The sequence below is a fragment of the Somniosus microcephalus genome, chromosome 32 (genome assembly GCF_052327205.1).
Source record: "Somniosus microcephalus isolate GS21.2 chromosome 32, FLI_Smic_1.0, whole genome shotgun sequence".
NCBI classification, from domain to species: Eukaryota; Metazoa; Chordata; class Chondrichthyes; order Squaliformes; family Somniosidae; genus Somniosus; species Somniosus microcephalus.
This window is the reverse complement of record NC_141018.1, coordinates 33,226,154-33,245,377: the sequence shown is the minus strand read 5'-3', so window position 1 is coordinate 33,245,377 and position 19,224 is coordinate 33,226,154. Positions and strand designations below refer to the sequence as shown.

Genomic DNA, 19,224 nt, shown 5'->3' with positions numbered 1-19,224 from the left:
AATCAGGGTACTATGACTTATATAGGACCCTAACGCAATTTTCTGGTAACATTGGGACATGTGTTGAGCACCTTTAAAGGAACAACTGTGAAATGCTCGCAAAAACTGCAATGGTGAGGTTTTTTTTGAAGATTTTTGTGTGTGAATGCTCCTCTGGCCCCACAAAAATTATCCCACCTGCTGCCAGTCCCTGTGTCCCGTGCTCCTGTGATTCCCTGCCCCCCCACCCCCTCCCCCAACCTCAGTCCCACGCTCCTGTGATTCCCTGCCCCCCCTCCCCCTCCCCAAACCTCTGTCCCGTGCTCCTGTGATTCCCTGCCCCCCCCAACCTCAGTCCCGCGCTCCTGTGATTCCCTGCCCCCCCTCCCCCAACCTCAGTCCCGCGCTCCTGTGATTCCCTGCCCCCCTCCCCCAACCTCAGTCCCGCGCTCCTGTGATTCCCTGCCCCCCTCCCCCTCCCCAAACCTCTGTCCCGTGCTCCTGTGATTCCCTGCCCCCCTCCCCAAACCTCAGTCCCACGCTCCTGTGATTCCCTGCCCCCCTCCCCCTCCCCAAACCTCTGTCCCGTGCTCCTGTGATTCCCTGTCCCCCTCCCCAAACCTCAGTCCCGCGCTCCTGTGATTCCCTGCCCCCCCTCCCCAAACCTCAGTCCCGCGTTCCTGTGATTCCCTGCCCCCCTCCCCAAACCTCTGTCCCGCGCTCCTGTGATTCCCTGCCCCCCTCCTCCTCCCCAAACCTCAGTCCCGCGTTCCTGTGATTCCCTGCCCCCCTCCCCAAACCTCAGTCCCGCGCTCCTGTGATTCCCTGCCCCCCTCCCCAAACCTCAGTCCCGCGCTCCTGTGATTCCCTGCCCCCCTCCCCCTCCCCAAACCTCTGTCCTGCCCCCCTCCCCCTCCCCAAACCTCAGTCCAGTGTTCCTGTGATTCCCTGCCCCCCTCCCCCTCCCCAAACCTCAGTCCCGCGCTCCTGTGATTCCTTGTCCCCCTCCCCAAACCTCAATCCCGTGCTCCTGTGAGTCCCTGCCCTCCTCCCCCTCCCCCTCCCCAAACCTCTGTCCCGCGCTCCTGTGATTCCCTGCCGCCCTCCTCCCCCTCCCCAAACCTCTGTCCCGCGCTCCTGTGATTCCCTGCCCCCCTCCCCCCTCCCCAAACCTCAGTCCCGTGCTCCTGTGATTCCCACCCCCCCTCCCCACAGTGTCAGCTGTGGCTCAGTGGGTAGCACTCTCTCACCTCTGAGTCAGAAGGTTGTGGGTTCTAGTCCCACTCCAGAGACTTCACAGAATCACAGAAACCCCACAGTGCAGATAGAGGCCATTTCGGCCCATTGAGCCTGCACCGACACATATCTCACCCGATCCCCGTAACCCTTGCACCAACACATATCCCACCCTATCCCCGTAACCCCACGTATTTAATCCCCCTAACACTAAGGGTCAATTTATCATAGCCAATCAACCTAACCTGCACATCTTTGGACTGTGGGAGGAAACCGGAGCACCCGGAGGAAACCCATGCAAACACAGGGAGAATGTGCAAACTCCACGCAGACAGTCACCCGAGGCCGGATTCGAACCTGGGTCCCTGGCGCTGTAAGGCAACAGTGCTAACCACTATGCCACAAAAATCTAGGCTGACAGTGACAGTGCTGAGGGAGTGCTGCATTGCTGGAGGTGCCGTCTTTCGGATGAGAGGTTAAATCTAGCCCCCGTCTGCTCTCTCAGGTGGACGTAAAAGATCCCATGGCACTATTTGAAGAAGAGCAGGGGAGTTCTCTTCGGTGTCCTGGGCCAATATTTATCCCTCAACCAACATCACTAAAACAGATTATCTGGTCATTATCACATTGCTGTTTGTGGGAGCTTGCTGTGCGCAAATTGGCTGCCGTGTTTCCCACATTACAACAGTGACCACACTTCAAAAAGTACTTTATTGGCTGTATAGCACTTTGGGACGCCTGGTGGTTGTGAAAGGCGCTATAGAAATGCAAGTCTTTCTGTCTTTCACTTTCAGCTCAGCTCCCTGGAGGAGCTCCCAGATTTCCTCCCCCCCCCCGATTGGCGAGCTGCCTGTAAGCGCTGGTTCTGAGGCCTGGCAATGAAAATGGCTCGGTCCTCTCGCTAAAGACATCAGGCAGCTGCTGCAGTCGGACCACCCACCGATGAATAAAACCGGCTCTGCTTTCTTGAACACACTCGAACATTGGGTGAGCTGACCCTCTCTTTTTGTCTAGGAAACGCTCTTCCAGTGGTTTAACTATTGCGTTTTCGTACTTGTGGTTTCGGCAGATATTGCCAACTGCTGCCATTTTTGCCACGCAGATTCTGATCAGAAGGAGGAACGGTCTCACTACATCACAGACACTGATTCTTCTCCCACCATCAGGCACTGCCTGCCACTGTTGCAGTTTAGGCCTCTACAACACTACTGGTGAATACGGGTGGAGCCACTACTGTAGCTAGTGGAGATGGTGCCAGATATGGCTACCATCCCTGCAGCCGTTCTTCTATTGACCCCTTTCTCATGATGAACAGCAGTCCATCCCAATGCCCCCTCCGCTGCTTAATTCTTCACTCTCATCATTTGCCTTCTTTGATATATTTGGTGCAGTGCATGGAGTGTTAATTTTAAATACATTTTTAATGCAAGAATTTTTCTCCCAATTTTCTGCTGTGCTGTACATTGTGAACTCATTCCCATGGTCTGATCCTACTGTCAAGCAGCACAGTGCTCATAAACTTCAAATTATTTTTACGGGACATTGATTGTTTGCCAATGCCATGGAAATTTAGTGTTGAAAAGCGAGACCTGACTTATCCATTGGTCCGGCTACTGGCTTATCCAGTCATAAAGCACCCTGCTGACATTACAATGAGCAGCAATGGAGACCTCTTCAGAGCGCTGCTAATTACATAGGAATTTCAAGCATCTAGGGTGCTTAAAATGTGTTTTTTTTAATGTATTTTCATAAAACCGTTGGCATATTTTCTTTACCTACTATAAAGACCGAACTGTTAAGTTTCTGCATAATTATCTAAGTTCTGAAGTGGTATTTTTGGTTGCGTTAAGAACATAAGAATTAGGAGCAGGAGTCGGCCATACGGCCCCTCGAGCCTGCTCCGCCACACGGCCCCTCGAGCCTGCTCCGCCACACGGCCCCTCGAGCCTGCTCCGCCACACGGCCCCTCGAGCCTGCTCCGCCACACGGCCCCTCGAGCCTGCTCCGCCATTCAATAAGATCAGGGCTGATCTTCGACCTCAACTCCACTTTCCCACCCGATCCCCATATCCCTCGATTCCCCTAGAGTTCAAAAATCTATCGATCTCAGCCTTGAATATACTCAACGATTCAGCATGCAGCTTTTCTGTGACTCTCTAAAGTTGGAGTGTGAACAGTCTGATCAGTGATCTGACTCCCCATCACACTGGAGACCTCAAAAGTGAAGCCCTCAGTCGCAGCTCCCCGACTGCAGTGCAAGTGTGATCTCGGGCAGTGCAGGTTCCAAGCTCCTATTTCCTTTTCCCGTGCAACCTTGTAATGTCAGGACATCGTTACGTAATGTGTTAATTAAGTTTCACAATGAAGAGCTGAAAATCGGTTTGGAACAGTCAGAGTAACTGGGCTGTCTACAGCCACAGCAAGTCAATACTCAAGCCTGTGCCAAAACCAGCATTGATGTTTTCTGAAAAACCGAGGTACTCTGGCGGCAAATGGATTCCACACAGTGAGCGTAGAGCATTGTGGGCTTTGTTGTGGGATATCACACCAACCCAAATGCCATACAACATTATTGTGAATATTCTTGAAAATGATCAGTTTTGTAATCCTGACCCAAATTTATCAAACAAATAATAATCTTGGTACTCTAAATTGCAATGGTCATAGTTCAGCAGTGTTCCAGTCAGTATCTTAAAGTCCCATTAGCTGTGCAAGTGCCACATCATTTCTTCACCTGCGAGAGCAGCTAAGTGTGGTTCATATCTCGGCTGCCTGGAGAGATGCTCCTGCAAGGTAATGGTTTCCTGCTGGGTGTTTCTATCTTGTGATTTTTTTTTTTAAATTAACTCTCCCGCCCAGAATACCGGTCAATTCAGGGCATCAAACTTGTTCATTATGCAGTTATTTATGCCAGCTGTATACTTACAGCTTACTCTTACTTACTCAAATTAAAGAGAGAGTCTTTCACTGCACTTCTAAATTTCAGTGATTACTGTAACATGAAAAGTTACAGATGAACAGCAGCTGAATTTATAAAATGTATCCCGGTCATTTGTAATGCCAATAAATACTCCCTTATTAGTTACAAATACCTGACCAGTCGAAATGTTTCATCTCGGACTACCAGTTACAGGAAACTCTCGATTTACCAGCACCTAAATAACCGGAAATCTCTGTTAACCGGCAAAATTCAGGAGTAGGTTCAGGTAAGTTTTACTTCATATTAGTGGCCATTCCTGGATCTGTGGCTGTGTAACCGGGGTTCCTGCACCAACAGGGAGGCCTGGATTTGTTGCTGTGTACGGGGCTCTCGTACCTTTTAACTATACCTCTCTGTAATCCGGACTTTTTGATAAACCGGCACCACGCCGGTCCCGTCGGTGCCGGATAAAAAAGAGTTTCCTGTAGTAATTTCCAAATGTGCTTGTTGAGTCAGATAATACTGGCACAGTTACAGCATTTTATGCAAACTGGATTCAGTCTTTTAGATTTTCAACTGAAGCCTGCTGACCAACAGTTGTGATGACAGAACTGCTGAAACATAGAGGCAGCTGCCCCATGAATGGCACAAAAATGCCAACCAAACTATTTGGCATTTGAAGCAATACTTTATTTTAACTTACTGGAATAATGAATTGTTTGAAAAAATCAATAAGATTATTAACCCCCCCCCCCCACCCAAAAAGTCGCACCTTTGCAGTCAAGAATGGACGTATAAATTTTTTAAGGAAAAAAACTAAAATGTAATCTTTTCCTCTTAGAACGATGGATGGACTCATGTCAAACACGGCATTACCCCCCCTTTTTGCTGATGATGATGTATCAAAGGAGAGTGCCGATTTGACAGTCGACGCAGGGTATGTTATATACACTCTTACCAAAAGGCACTGTAATATTGCACTGTAGTTAATGAATCCACACCTGAGAGAACGCCAGAGTTTGGAAGGTAATTGGGTGAGCACTGCCTTTTTTTTGTCATTTGTTCTCCTGTAGATGCTGCAGTATAGTTCAACAGATGTTGGCATTTCCCCCCCCCCATTAACTTGACCAAATGGCCATTCTTTATGTGCGAGCCCGTACAGTACGTGTGTTGGCAGGCTGGTTAACTGTGGAGGGCCTCGCAACTAAGCCCCTTTAAGTCTGAGTTAGTTGTTGGCAACAATTGATCAGCGCTGCTGGGATATGGAGGGCAAAAATCGAATTTATCAAGTGATTGTTGGGTGAGGATGTGATCGGGTTCAGTTCAGTTGCTCCCCACAGCCGCTGCCAAGCTCACAGAGCAACAATAGCGTCTTGGGTGACGTATTAGCGAGTGCCTGTTGTCAATGGAACTGTACCCCTGGACAGAGTTGGAACACGAGGGAAGAAAATTGACGAGAATTTTTTTTTAAAAGCAAGGGAATTAGGGGCGGGGAAGAAATCGGACAGGATTGTATAGACAACCTCCTCCTGCCCCAACACACACAATGTTTTGCCCATTTTCTCCCCCCTCCTTAAAGCACTGACTCTTACTAGGTATGATCTTACAGGCCCTAGCCACCCTCAGGACGTCGCCCAATTGGCCATTCTTCATGCGACAGCCTAGACAAGCAGCATTAGTGTGGGCTATTCGACGTGGGAGCATCACAAAAGCTAATCCTGTCCTTGCTCAACATGTGTGCAGTAGCTCGCATTCAGAAGCAGGATAAAAAAGCAGAAGCAGTAAATAAATAAAAACAATTCTTCCATGTCCCTGGGGTGTGCCTGGCATTGTAGATACTGTGTTATATAAAGTACGCAGTCAGTAATTGCTGTATACGTTGCGGGCTTGGAAAGATGCCACATCCTCTCCCTTGTTAAATGTACCTATTTCTACAAAGGTGATCTTATTCCCTGACATTTGGCACATGTTGATGTTTTTGCCAAAAGTTTGATAACCTCATTCTTTTTAGTCTACATTTGTGATTGTGACAAGAGCGTGTTAGACTTTTTTTTGGTCATTGAAGATGTTGTGGAGGCCTCGGGTTCTATTTAGCTCAGTCTGGACCAAAGACCCTTTGTTCAAGCGTAGTGAAGTGCGTGTATTGAGAACAATATACACACACACTGACACACACACTGACACACACACTGACACACACACTGACACACACACTGACACACACACTGACACACACACTGACACACACACTGACACACACACTGACACACACACTGACACACACACACGCGCACACACACACGCACACACTGACACACACACAGGCACACACACTGACACACACACGCACACACACACACTGACACACGCACACACACACACTGACACACGCACACACTGACGCGCACACTGACACGCGCACACTGACGCGCACACTGACACGCGCACACTGACACGCGCGCACACTGACACGCGCGCACACTGACACGCGCGCACACTGACACGCACGCTCACTGACACGCGCGCACTGACGCGCACGCACACTGACACACGCACACTGACACACGCACACTGACACACACTCTCACACGCACACTCTCACACACTGACACACACACACTGACACACACGCGCACACTGACACGCGCACACTGACACGCGCACACTGACACGCGCGCACTGACACGCGCGCACTGACACGCGCACTCACACACACACACACTGACACACTCACACTGACACGCTCACACTGACGCGCACACTGACACGCGCACACTGACACGCGCACACTGACTCACACTGACACACACACTGACTCTCACTGACACACACACTGACACACACACTGATACACGCGCACACACACTGACACACACACACTGACACACACGCACGCACACGCACAGACACTGACACGCGCACACTGACACGCGCACACTGACACACGCGCACACTGACACGCGCACACTGACACGCGCACACTGACACACGCGCACACTGACACAAGCGCACTGACGCGCACACTGACACAAGCGCACTGACGCGCGCACTGACACGCGCACACTGACACGCGCGCACTGACGCGCGCACTGACACGCGCGCACTGACACGCGCGCACTGACACGCGCACACTGACACGCGCACACTGACGCGCGCACTGACGCGCGCACTCACACACACACACTGACACACTCACACTGACACACTCACACTGACACACTCACACTGACACGCGCACACTGACACGCGCACACTGACACGCGCACACTGACTCACACTGACACACACACTGACTCACTGACACACACACTGACACACACACTGATACACGCGCACACACACTGACACACACACACACTGACACACGCACGCACACACACTGACACGCGCACACTGACACACGCGCACACTGACGCGCACACTGACACGCGCACACTGACACACACACACACTGACGCGCACACTGACACGCGCACACTGACACACGCGCACACTGACACAAGCGCACTGACGCGCACACTGACACAAGCGCACTGACACGCGCACACTGACGCGCACACTGACACAAGCGCACACTGACACAAGCGCACTGACACGCGCGCACTGACACGCGCGCACTGACACGCGCGCACACTGACGCGCACACTGACACGCGCACACTGACGCGCACACACTGACACACACACACACTGACACACGCACGCACACACACTGACACGCGCACACTGACACGCGCACACTGACACACGCGCACACTGACGCGCACACTGACACGCGCACACTGACACACACACACACTGACGCGCACACTGACACGCGCACACTGACACACGCGCACACTGACACAAGCGCACTGACGCGCACACTGACACAAGCGCACTGACACGCGCACACTGACGCGCACACTGACACAAGCGCACACTGACACGCGCGCACTGACACGCGCGCACTGACACGCGCGCACTGACACACGCGCACACTGACGCGCACACTGACACGCGCACACTGACGCGCGCACACTGACGCGCGCACACTGACGCGCGCACACTGACGCGCGCGCACACTGACACGCGCGCACACTGACACGCGCGCACACTGACACGCGCGCACACTGACACGCGCACACTGACGCGCACACTGACGCGCGCACACTGACACGCGCACACTGACACGCGCGCACACTGACACGCGCGCACACTGACGCGCGCACACTGACGCGCGCACACTGACGCGCGCACACTGACGCGCGCACACTGACGCGCGCACACTGACGCGCGCACACTGACACACGCACACTCTGACACACGCACACTCTGACACACGCACACACTGACACACGCACACACTGACGCGCACACTGACACGCGCGCACTGACACGCGCGCACTGACACGCGCGCACTGACACGCGCGCACTGACACGCGCGCACTGACACGCGCGCACTGACACGCGCGCACTGACACGCGCACACTGACACGCGCACACTGACACGCGCACACTGACACGCGCACACTGACACGCGCACACTGACACGCGCACACTGACACGCACACACTGACACACGCACACACTCTGACACACGCACTCTGACACACGCACTCTGACACACGCACTCTGACACACGCACACTCTGACACGCACACTCTGACACGCACACTCTGACACACGCACACTCTGACACACGCACACTCTGACACACGCACACTCTGACACACGCACACTCTGACACACGCACACTCTGACACACGCACACTCTGACACACGCACACTCTGACACACACACTCTGACACACACGCACTCTGACACACGCACTCTGACACACGCACTCTGACACACGCACTCTGACACACGCACTCTGACACACGCACTCTGACACACGCACTCTGACACACGCACTCTGACACACGCACACTGACAGACGCACACTGACAGACGCACTCTGACACGCGCGCACACTGACGCGCGCGCACTGACGCGCGCGCACTGACGCGCGCGCACTGACGCGCGCGCACTGACACGCGCGCACACTGACACGCGCGCACACTGACGCGCGCACACTGACACGCGCACACTGACACACGCGCACACTGACACACGCACACTGACGCGCACACTGACACGCGCACACGCGCACACTGACACGCACACTGACACGCGCACACTGACGCGCACACTGACACGCGCACACTGACACACGCACACAGTGACACACACGCGCACACTGACACACGCACACAGTGACACACACGCACACACTGACACACACGCACACTCTGACACACGCACACTCTGACACACACACACTCTGACACACACACACTCTGACACACACACACACACGCACTCTGACACACGCACTCTGACACACGCACACTGACAGACGCACACTGACAGACGCACACTGACAGACGCACACTGACAGACGCACACTGACACGCGCGCACTCTGACACGCGCGCACTCTGACACGCGCGCACTCTGACACGCGCGCACACTGACGCGCGCACACTGACGCGCGCACACTGACACGCGCGCACTCTGACACGCGCGCACACTGACGCGCGCACACTGACACGCGCGCACACTGACGCGCGCACACTGACACGCGCACACTGACACACGCGCACACTGACACACGCACACTGACACGCGCACACTGACGCGCACACTGACACGCGCACACTGACACGCGCACACTGACACACGCGCACACTGACACACGCACACACTGACACACACGCACACACTGACACACGCACACTCTGACACACGCACACTCTGACACACACACACTCTGACACACGCACTCTGACACACGCACTCTGACACACGCACTCTGACACACGCACACTGACACACGCACACTGACACACGCACACTGACAGGCGCACACTGACACGCGCGCGCACTGACGCGCGCGCACTGACACGCGCGCACTCTGACACGCGCACACTGACACGCGCACACTGACACGCACACTGACGCACACTGACACGCGCACACTGACACACGCGCACACTGACACGCGCACACTGACACGCGCACACTGACACACGCGCACACTGACACACGCGCACACTGACACGCGCACACTGACACGCACACTGACACGCGCACACTGACACGCGCACACTGACACACGCGCACACTGACACGCGCGCACACTGACACACACACACTCTGACACACACACACACGCACTCTGACACACACGCACTCTGACACACACGCACTCTGACACACGCACACTGACACACGCACACTGACACACGCGCACTCTGACACACGCGCACTCTGACACACGCACTCTGACACACGCACTCTGACACACGCACTCTGACACACGCACTCTGACACACGCACACTGACAGACGCACACTGACAGACGCACTCTGACACGCGCGCACACTGACGCGCGCACACTGACGCGCGCACACTGACGCGCGCACACTGACACGCGCGCACACTGACACGCGCGCACACTGACGCGCGCACACTGACGCGCACACTGACACACGCGCACACTGACACACGCACACTGACGCGCACACTGACACGCGCACACGCGCACACTGACACGCACACTGACACGCGCACACTGACGCGCACACTGACACGCACACAGTGACACACGCGCACACTGACACACGCACACAGTGACACACGCACACACTGACACACACGCACACTCTGACACACGCACACTCTGACACACACACACTCTGACACACACACACTCTGACACACACACACACACGCACTCTGACACACGCACTCTGACACACGCACACTGACAGACGCACACTGACAGACGCACACTGACAGACGCACACTGACAGACGCACACTGACAGACGCACACTGACACGCGCGCACTCTGACACGCGCGCACTCTGACACGCGCGCACTCTGACACGCGCGCACACTGACGCGCGCACACTGACGCGCGCACACTGACACGCGCGCACTCTGACACGCGCGCACACTGACGCGCGCACACTGACACGCGCGCACACTGACGCGCGCACACTGACGCGCGCACACTGACGCGCGCACACTGACACGCGCACACTGACACGCGCACACTGACACGCGCACACTGACACGCGCACTCTGACACGCACACTGACACACGCACACTGACACACGCACACTGACAGACGCACACTGACGCGCGCGCACTGACGCGCGCGCACTGACGCGCGCGCACTGACGCGCGCGCACTGACACGCGCGCACTCTGACACGCGCACACTGACACACGCGCACACTGACACACGCACACTGACGCGCACACTGACACGCGCACACGCGCACACTGACACGCACACTGACACGCGCACACTGACACGCGCACACTGACACACGCGCACACTGACACACGCGCACACTGACACGCGCACACTGACACGCACACTGACACGCGCACACTGACGCGCACACTGACACACGCGCACACTGACACGCGCGCACACTGACACACACACACTCTGACACACACACACACGCACTCTGACACACATGCACTCTGACACACACGCACTCTGACACACGCACACTGACACACGCACACTGACACACGCACTGACACACGCGCACTCTGACACACGCGCACTCTGACACACGCACTCTGACACACGCACTCTGACACACGCACACTGACGCACACACTCTGACGCACACACACTGACGCACACACACTGACGCACACACACTGACGCACACACACTGACACACACACTCTGACACACACACACTGACACACACACTCTGACACACACACACTGACACACACACACTGACACACACACACTCTGACACACACACACTCTGACACACACACACTCTGACACACACACACACTCTGACACACACACTCTGACACACACACTCTGACACACACACTCTGACACACACACTCTGACACACACACTCTGACACACACACGCTGACACACACACGCTGACACACACACGCTGACACACACACGCTGACACACACGCTGACACACACACGCTGACACACACACGCTGACACACACACGCTGACACACACACGCTCACACACACGCTGACACACACACGCTGACACACACACGCTGACACACACGCTGACACACACACGCTGACACACACACGCTGACACACACACGCTGACACACACACGCTGACACACACACGCTGACACACACGCTGACACACACGCTGACACACACACGCTGACACACACACGCTGACACACACAAACTGACACACACAAACTGACACGACACTGACACACACACACACTGACACACTCACACACTGACACACACACTGACACACACACACACACTCTGACACACACACTGACACACACACACACACTGACACACACACTGACACACACACTCTCACACACTGACACACACACTCTCACACACTGACACACTCTGACACACACACTCTGACACACTCACACTGACACACACACTCACACTGACTCTCACACTCTCACACACTGACACACACACTCTCACACACTGACACACACTCTGACACACACACACACTCACACTCTGACACACACACACACACACCTCACACTCACTCACTCACTCACTCACTCACTCACTCACTCACTCACTCACTCACTCACACTCACACTCACACACTCACACTCACACACTCACTCACACTCTGACACACACACACACACACACCCCTCACTCACTCTCACTCACTCACTCACTCACTCACACTCTGACACACACACTGACACACACACTGACACACACGCATTTGTAAACATCAGTGCTCAACTGTGAATAGCCATATTGTAAGGGACAGGTAGTATCGATGGGAACCCTTCACTACATGAACCTTAATTGCTACTAAAAGGTAGCGTGTCCAAATGGGAAAAATTAGTTGCTTTACTTGACTAGAATCAGTGCTGTCACTGGATTTATTTAGTGTATTGGTACGAATACGCTACAGAAAGAATTGGACTTTAATATTCTCCAATGTTGTGTGGCGCCTGCAGTTCATCACTTCGAATTGCTCTCATCTTCACCACTGCCAATGGTGCTTCACCTTCGTGTGATCAAGTTGAAAATATTCTTTCCAGTCGCAATCCAAATCTGAAGGGACAAAATCTATTATTGGAGTGCTGGATGTTTTTCATAGATTAAGTGTGCATAGTATTAAAGTGCGAGTGACAGTGTTGTAAGTTGAAGAAAAATAATTTATCCATGTATTTAATAGACTTTGGCAGTATATATTTTCTGAGATTGTTCTTAGTTGGAGGGTGATACATAAGAACATAAGAAATAGGAGCAGGAGTCGGCCAATCGGCCCCTCGAGCCTGCTCCGCCATTCAATGAGATCATGGCTGATCCAATCTTGGCCTCAACTCCACTTTCCCGCTCTCTCCCCACACCCCTCGACTCCCTGTAGTTCAAATGTCTGTCAATCTCGCCTTGAATATATTCAATGACTACGCCTCCACAGCTCTCCGGGGTAGAGAATTCCACAGATTTACGACCCTCTGAGAGAAGAAATTCCTCCTCATTTCCGTTTTAAATGGGCGACCCCTTACTCTGAAACTGTGCCCCCCCTAGTTCTAGATTCCCCCATGAGGGGAAACATCCTCTCTGCAGCTACCCTGTCGAGCCCTCTCAGAATCTTATATGTTTCAGTAAGATCACCTCTCATTCTTCTAAATTCTAATGAGTATAGGCCCAACCTTTTTTCTAAAGACAACCCCTTCATCTCAGGAATCAACCTACTTGTAAACTTGGAGTGGCTCTTGTCGATCCTCTGTGCCATCAGGGAAGTCGCCTGCCTGAAATGCTTTCTATAATCATATCATACAGTTTCTATTTTGTGCAGAAGGAGTTGATTTATCAAAATGCTGATGAACTAAAGCGGTGTGCAGCAAAGCCACAACATTTAGATATTTGTTACAGCAAATTCATGATGGTCAGTGACCTGGACAGGCCTCAAAAAAAGAAGTCAGGGGTGTGTGTTGTGTGCGCACGCACGCACAATAGTGTCACCGTTGGATTTTAGTGAAGGGTAAATGGGTATCTGAAACTTGCACAGCAGAACTGTTGGTTTTTTTCCCTAGAATTTCAGGAAAGGATACTGGTGGGTGTGTGAATTGTTTGTACTGTGTCACTGTGAACTGCAAAAAACACCCAGCAGTGCAATTACAGATTTTATCCTTCCGGAGTTGCGGATTATGTCTGGAGAGAGCATTTGAGGTACTTAATACTAGGGTGACGTCATGGTGGTTACAGACCTCTCGCTGGTGGTGATGGTGGGAACAATTTAAGATGGAAAAGCAAGAGTATTGCATGAGAAGCATATTGGCTTAGGTACAGTTCTTGCTGTAGCATATTAGTGCAGATATATTAAACAGGCCTGGTGACATCAGTGTACAGTACTTGGATGATCTTTGCACAACAAACTCTCAAACTTTTTCCTTTTAATGCAGGTTTTCAGGCCCAGAGGGCTCGTACAGTTCAGGGGTCTCTCAGTCTCTAAACAATCCAGAGTTTGTGGAGGATCTGTCCCAGGTGCAGTTACTGCAGAATGAGTCCCCTCAGGCAGCAGACAGCAATGAGCAAAGAAGTGAGGAGGAGGTGAGTATGGAAACCATCTGTGTTCATCCCTTAGTTGTTTAAAAACCACACAGTAAAAGCACTGTATTCTCAGGCACAAGCAACCCCATTTGTTTTTTTCTCACATGAAATTCACATCACTGTGGCTAATTGAAGTTAAGATTTTTATGCCAGTTACGAGAGCTTAATTAAAGAATTGAAAAAGGTAAACATGAAATGGAAGTAAAAGTAATAAGGAAGATTAAGGAAGGAAGCAAGTTAAAGGCGTGCGGTTAAAGAGCATGATAAAACAGGTGGAAGAGGCCTAATAGATTAACTCCGCATTCCAGAAGAACCACATACCAACAATGGGTTATTAACTGGACCATTTTCTTAGTTTTATTTTTATTTTTTTCTTCCTTCCAGTTTTCTCCCACCCCCACCTTGAAACTCATGCTTAGATTATGGTTCCAACCGTGCCATCTGTCCTTCCGTACTTCACCCAAGTAGCCATGTTTCAGTCGTGACCTGATGTCGAGCAGGAGTGGCTGGACAGTGCTCAGGTGCAGGAACCCAGACTGTTTGTTTGTCTTCCTTCTGTTACCTGAGTACACTGTGGTCATTAGTAGCACCCTCATTACTGCTCTGGCTGAAATCAGCTAACTCAATACAGGCTAGCAATCCAATGGGCCGCCACGGTTTTAGTACACCTCGTTATTAGACCAGCCAGTGCATTTCATAGAATCAGAGAAATTTATAGCAGCAAAGGGAGGCCATTTGGCCCATTGTGTGTGCCGGCTGAAAAAGAGCTCTCCAGCCTAATCCCATATTCCAGCTCTTGGCCCATAGCCCTGTAGGTTACGGCACTTCAAGTGCATATCCAAGTACTTTCTAATGCGATGAGGGTTTCTGCCTCTCCCACCCTTTCAGGCAGTGAGTTCCAGACCCCCACCACCCTCTGGGTGAAGACAGTTCTCCTCAACTCCCCTCTAATCCTTCTACCAATTACTTTAATTCTATGGCCCCTGGTTATTGACCTCTCTGCTCAGGGAAATAGGTCCTTCCTACCCACTCTATCTAGGCCCCTCATAATTTTATACACCTCAATTAAATCTCTCCTCAGCCTCCTCTGCTCCAAAGAAAACAACCCCAGCCTGTCCAATCTTTCCTCATAGCTAAAATTCTCCAGTCCTGGAAACATCTTCGTAAATAATCTCTGTACCCTCTCTAGTGCAATCACATCTTTCCAGTGATGTGGTGACCAGAGTTGTATGCTGTACTCTAGCTGGGGTCTAACTGGAGTTTTATAAAGCTCAAGCATAACCCCCCCGCTCTTATATTCTATGTCTCTAATAAAGGAAAGCACCCGTATGCCTTCTTAACCACCTTATCTACCTGTCCTGCTACCTTCAGGGATCTGTGGACATGCACTCCATTTACCAACTAATTGTCCATTTCGCTGTGGTTAAATGTGCCAAGATTCATCTTTTTAATTCATGGAAGTTGTGGCTAGATGTGAAGCTTCAATTCTGTAAAATGGTTCATTACAGTTGATCTATTTCAAGTTTTGAACAAGGAATAATGAAGGTTTTTAAGTCCTATTAGATGTGTCACAGAATTTTCTTGCCCAAATGTGCTACCGTTCTCCCTTGTAGTTACTACATAATGATTAGGAGCGGGTGCCCAGTGATGCTGAGGGCAATTGTAGTGCTTCCACTGCTGTCCTACTTAAAATCAGCTACCTCACAGACCAGGAATCAGACCTTCAGCCTCCTGGACTGTGTGGCTCCTCAGTACCAAGTGGCATATTCACTCTGTAATATGGGGAGCTCATTTTTCTCCTGATCTCCTGCATTCCTCCACAATTTTCCAAACCAGATGGGATAGGTAGCTTTTAAGTTGGCAGCTGGGTGTGCTACTGATTCTTAAAGGGCATCAGGGTAGATGCTGGGAGGATGTTTCCCTTGGCTCGGGCGTCTAGAACCGTCTCGGGATAAGGGCTCGGTCATTTTGGACTGAGATGAGAAATTTCTTCATTCAAGGGGCTGTGAATCTTTGGAATTCTCTACCCCAGAGGGCTGTGGATGCTCAGTCGTTGAGTATATTCAAGACAGAGATCGATAGATTTTTGGATACTAAGGAAACCAAGGGATATGGGGATAGTGCGGAAAGGTGGAGTTGATGATCAGTCATGATCTTGCTGAATGTCAGAGCAGGCCGTATGGTCTGCTCCTGTTCCTATTTCTTATGTTCTTATTTACCTTCAGTTCTTTCCCCCTCCCTAGGTAAGTGAATTGCCACTGGCTCAAGTGAATGGAGAACTTGTGTCCCTGTGATTCAAATGAGTTATTTGAGGACTGGCTAAAATGGGCTGGGCACTGAGACCTGTGTTGAAATCCAACCCAGCCTGGTGGGATGAAAGTCTCTACCTCCCGGCTGAAGGAAACCTACATGAAATGAGTTAGGAAAGTCCCAATCCAGCTCACAACACAAAACTCTCCCTAGTTCGGCACAAAATTAATAGGCCTAGAAATTAGCTATAGCCCCGCCAGCTCGCTGGCGGCCAGAATTTACCGCTGGGCGCGGAGCCACTCGCGCCCAGCCGACATTCAGTTTCAGCGCCCAAAGTCGAGGACGGCCGCTGTTCAAGGGTGTGGCCGCCCCCGCTTGGGGCACTGAAACTGAATATCGGCGCGCTAGTGGCCGCAGCGCCATCCGCAGCGGAGCGGCAGGCTGCGGTACTGCAGGCCTTCCTCCCTCTCTTAAGGGGGAGGTGCCTGCAGCAGCCGGAGCCCCGATCGCGAGTGCCGGCAAAAGAGCCCGGCACAACGGAGAAGTGCCGGGCTCCCGGAAACCAGCCGGCAATGCCGCGGGGGGGGGGGGCGGGGGTGGAGGAGGCCGGGGAAGGAGGTGCGGGCAGGCGGCTGCCGAAAAAGCGGCCGGCCGCACCTCCACCTTAAAGCGCCCCACTAAGGCTGCTGTACGGACCCGGTCTCCGAATGTTATTAGCGGCCGCCACGGAAGAGGCGGCCGCTACTGAAGATGGGGGTCGGGCCGGTGTCGGGGCGGTACCGGGGCGCTGCGCACACCGATGACGTCATCGGTGGCGGCGCAGCGCTAACGGCTACCGCCGCAATTAGCGCGTCAATGAAGTTCGCCCGAAGTTTGCAGACTGGCGCAGAAGCCCTCTTTGGGCGGTAACTGGGCGCAAAGCCCACTGAATTTCTAGGCCATAATCTCTTCTCCGTGAGGCCAAAGGTTGTTTGGTGCGGGATATGGGAGAAGTGCCACACTGCTCCAATCAGATTGGAGCGGAGGCACATTACTCTGTGTCTTACTGTGCATTACCTGACGTGAGCACTTGATGCTGACGCTGTGTGCCTGAAATGGATATTGTTCTGTTCCCCAGCGCTGATGTCCTTTACATTGATGAACACAAAATTCACACCAAAAAAAGTCACATAGATTCATTGTGTGTTCAATGCAGTCACTTCAGCAGGAACGAGCAGTGATGAACGTTTCAAGTATTGTGCACTGTAAGCCTTTTGTTTAGTACAGTGCATGTCTTTGTGCTAAAATATCACCGATGACCTCATGTTTTTCACCCTGCTTATCTTTCTTTTATGTCTAGAGACAAGGTAATATATTTGCTGCCTGCAAACATTATTATGCGTAACATGATAGTCTGCTCTGTGGTTAGAATGAGATTGGGAAAATTTCAGAGACAGGTGCAAAAGTGTATTAATCACAAGTCAGGACTTTATGGAGGAGACGAAACCTCCTCCCTGTGGGGGATATACAGTAAAACGTCCGAAAAATTAATGATATTTTGGCCATAGTTTGGGTTTATATATGCATACCAAGACTACACCCATCCTTGTAATGCACTCACTATCTATCGAAACGCTATTGCCACTCTTTAAAGGCAGTGGCTCCTTTCACATGCCGCATCCGCCTTCCAGTGCTTTGCCCAGTTGGTCATTCTCCGTATGGCAGTGTAAATCGATGCGCTTGAGCAGTGAGTGACGTCACAGCTGAGCCCAATACAGGAAACTCTTTTTTATCCGGGACCGGCGTGGTGCCGGTTTATCAAAAAGTCCGGATTACAGAGAGGTATAGTTTAAAAGGTACGAGAGCTCCGTACACAGCAACAAATCCAGGCTTCCCTGTTGCTTAGCAACAGCTGCAGGAACCCCAGCCACAGACCAAGAGTCCCTGTTGCTTAGCAACAAGTGCAGAAACCCCCGATTACACAGCCACAGATCCAGGAACGGCCACTACTATGAAGAAAAACTTAACTGAACCTACTCCTGAATTTTGCCGGTTAACCGAGATTTCCGGTTGTTTGGGTGCCGGTAAATTGAGAGTTTCCTGTACCCTTCTCGCTCAGCATTTCCAGAACGGTCAGTACATAGCAATTAGGGATGGGAACCTGGGCTCCCCCCCCCCCGCCGCCCCCCTTTGCAGGCCTAGCAAGCCGAGGCTACATGTACCTAACTCAGTACAGACG

General features: G+C 52.2%; 1 protein-coding gene and 1 long non-coding RNA gene across 5 annotated transcripts in view; one reads left to right on the top strand and one right to left on the bottom strand.

The window, feature by feature from the left end:
• The window catches only part of hmg20a (high mobility group 20A), a 60,804-nt gene that overhangs the window by 25,223 nt on the left and 16,357 nt on the right, over nucleotides 1–19,224 (top strand). For 3 of the 4 annotated variants that reach the window (XM_085972336.1, XM_085972333.1, XM_085972335.1), the window contains exons 2-3: nucleotides 4,977–5,072; nucleotides 14,609–14,756. In XM_085972336.1, the coding sequence (XP_085828462.1) occupies nucleotides 4,981–5,072; nucleotides 14,609–14,756 (240 nt within the window). In that variant the 5' untranslated portion in view covers nucleotides 4,977–4,980. Of the gene's footprint in view, nucleotides 1–2,018; nucleotides 2,203–4,976; nucleotides 5,073–14,608; nucleotides 14,757–19,224 lie in introns of those variants that run through there. The other variant, XM_085972334.1, reaches the window with a different exon arrangement.
• LOC147097393 (uncharacterized) overlaps nucleotides 13,054–19,224 on the bottom strand; it is a 145,382-nt gene continuing 139,211 nt past the window's right edge. Inside the window, exon 4 of the long non-coding RNA XR_015074373.1 lies at nucleotides 13,054–13,250. This is a non-coding gene — a long non-coding RNA (uncharacterized LOC147097393). The remainder of the gene's footprint in view (nucleotides 13,251–19,224) is intronic.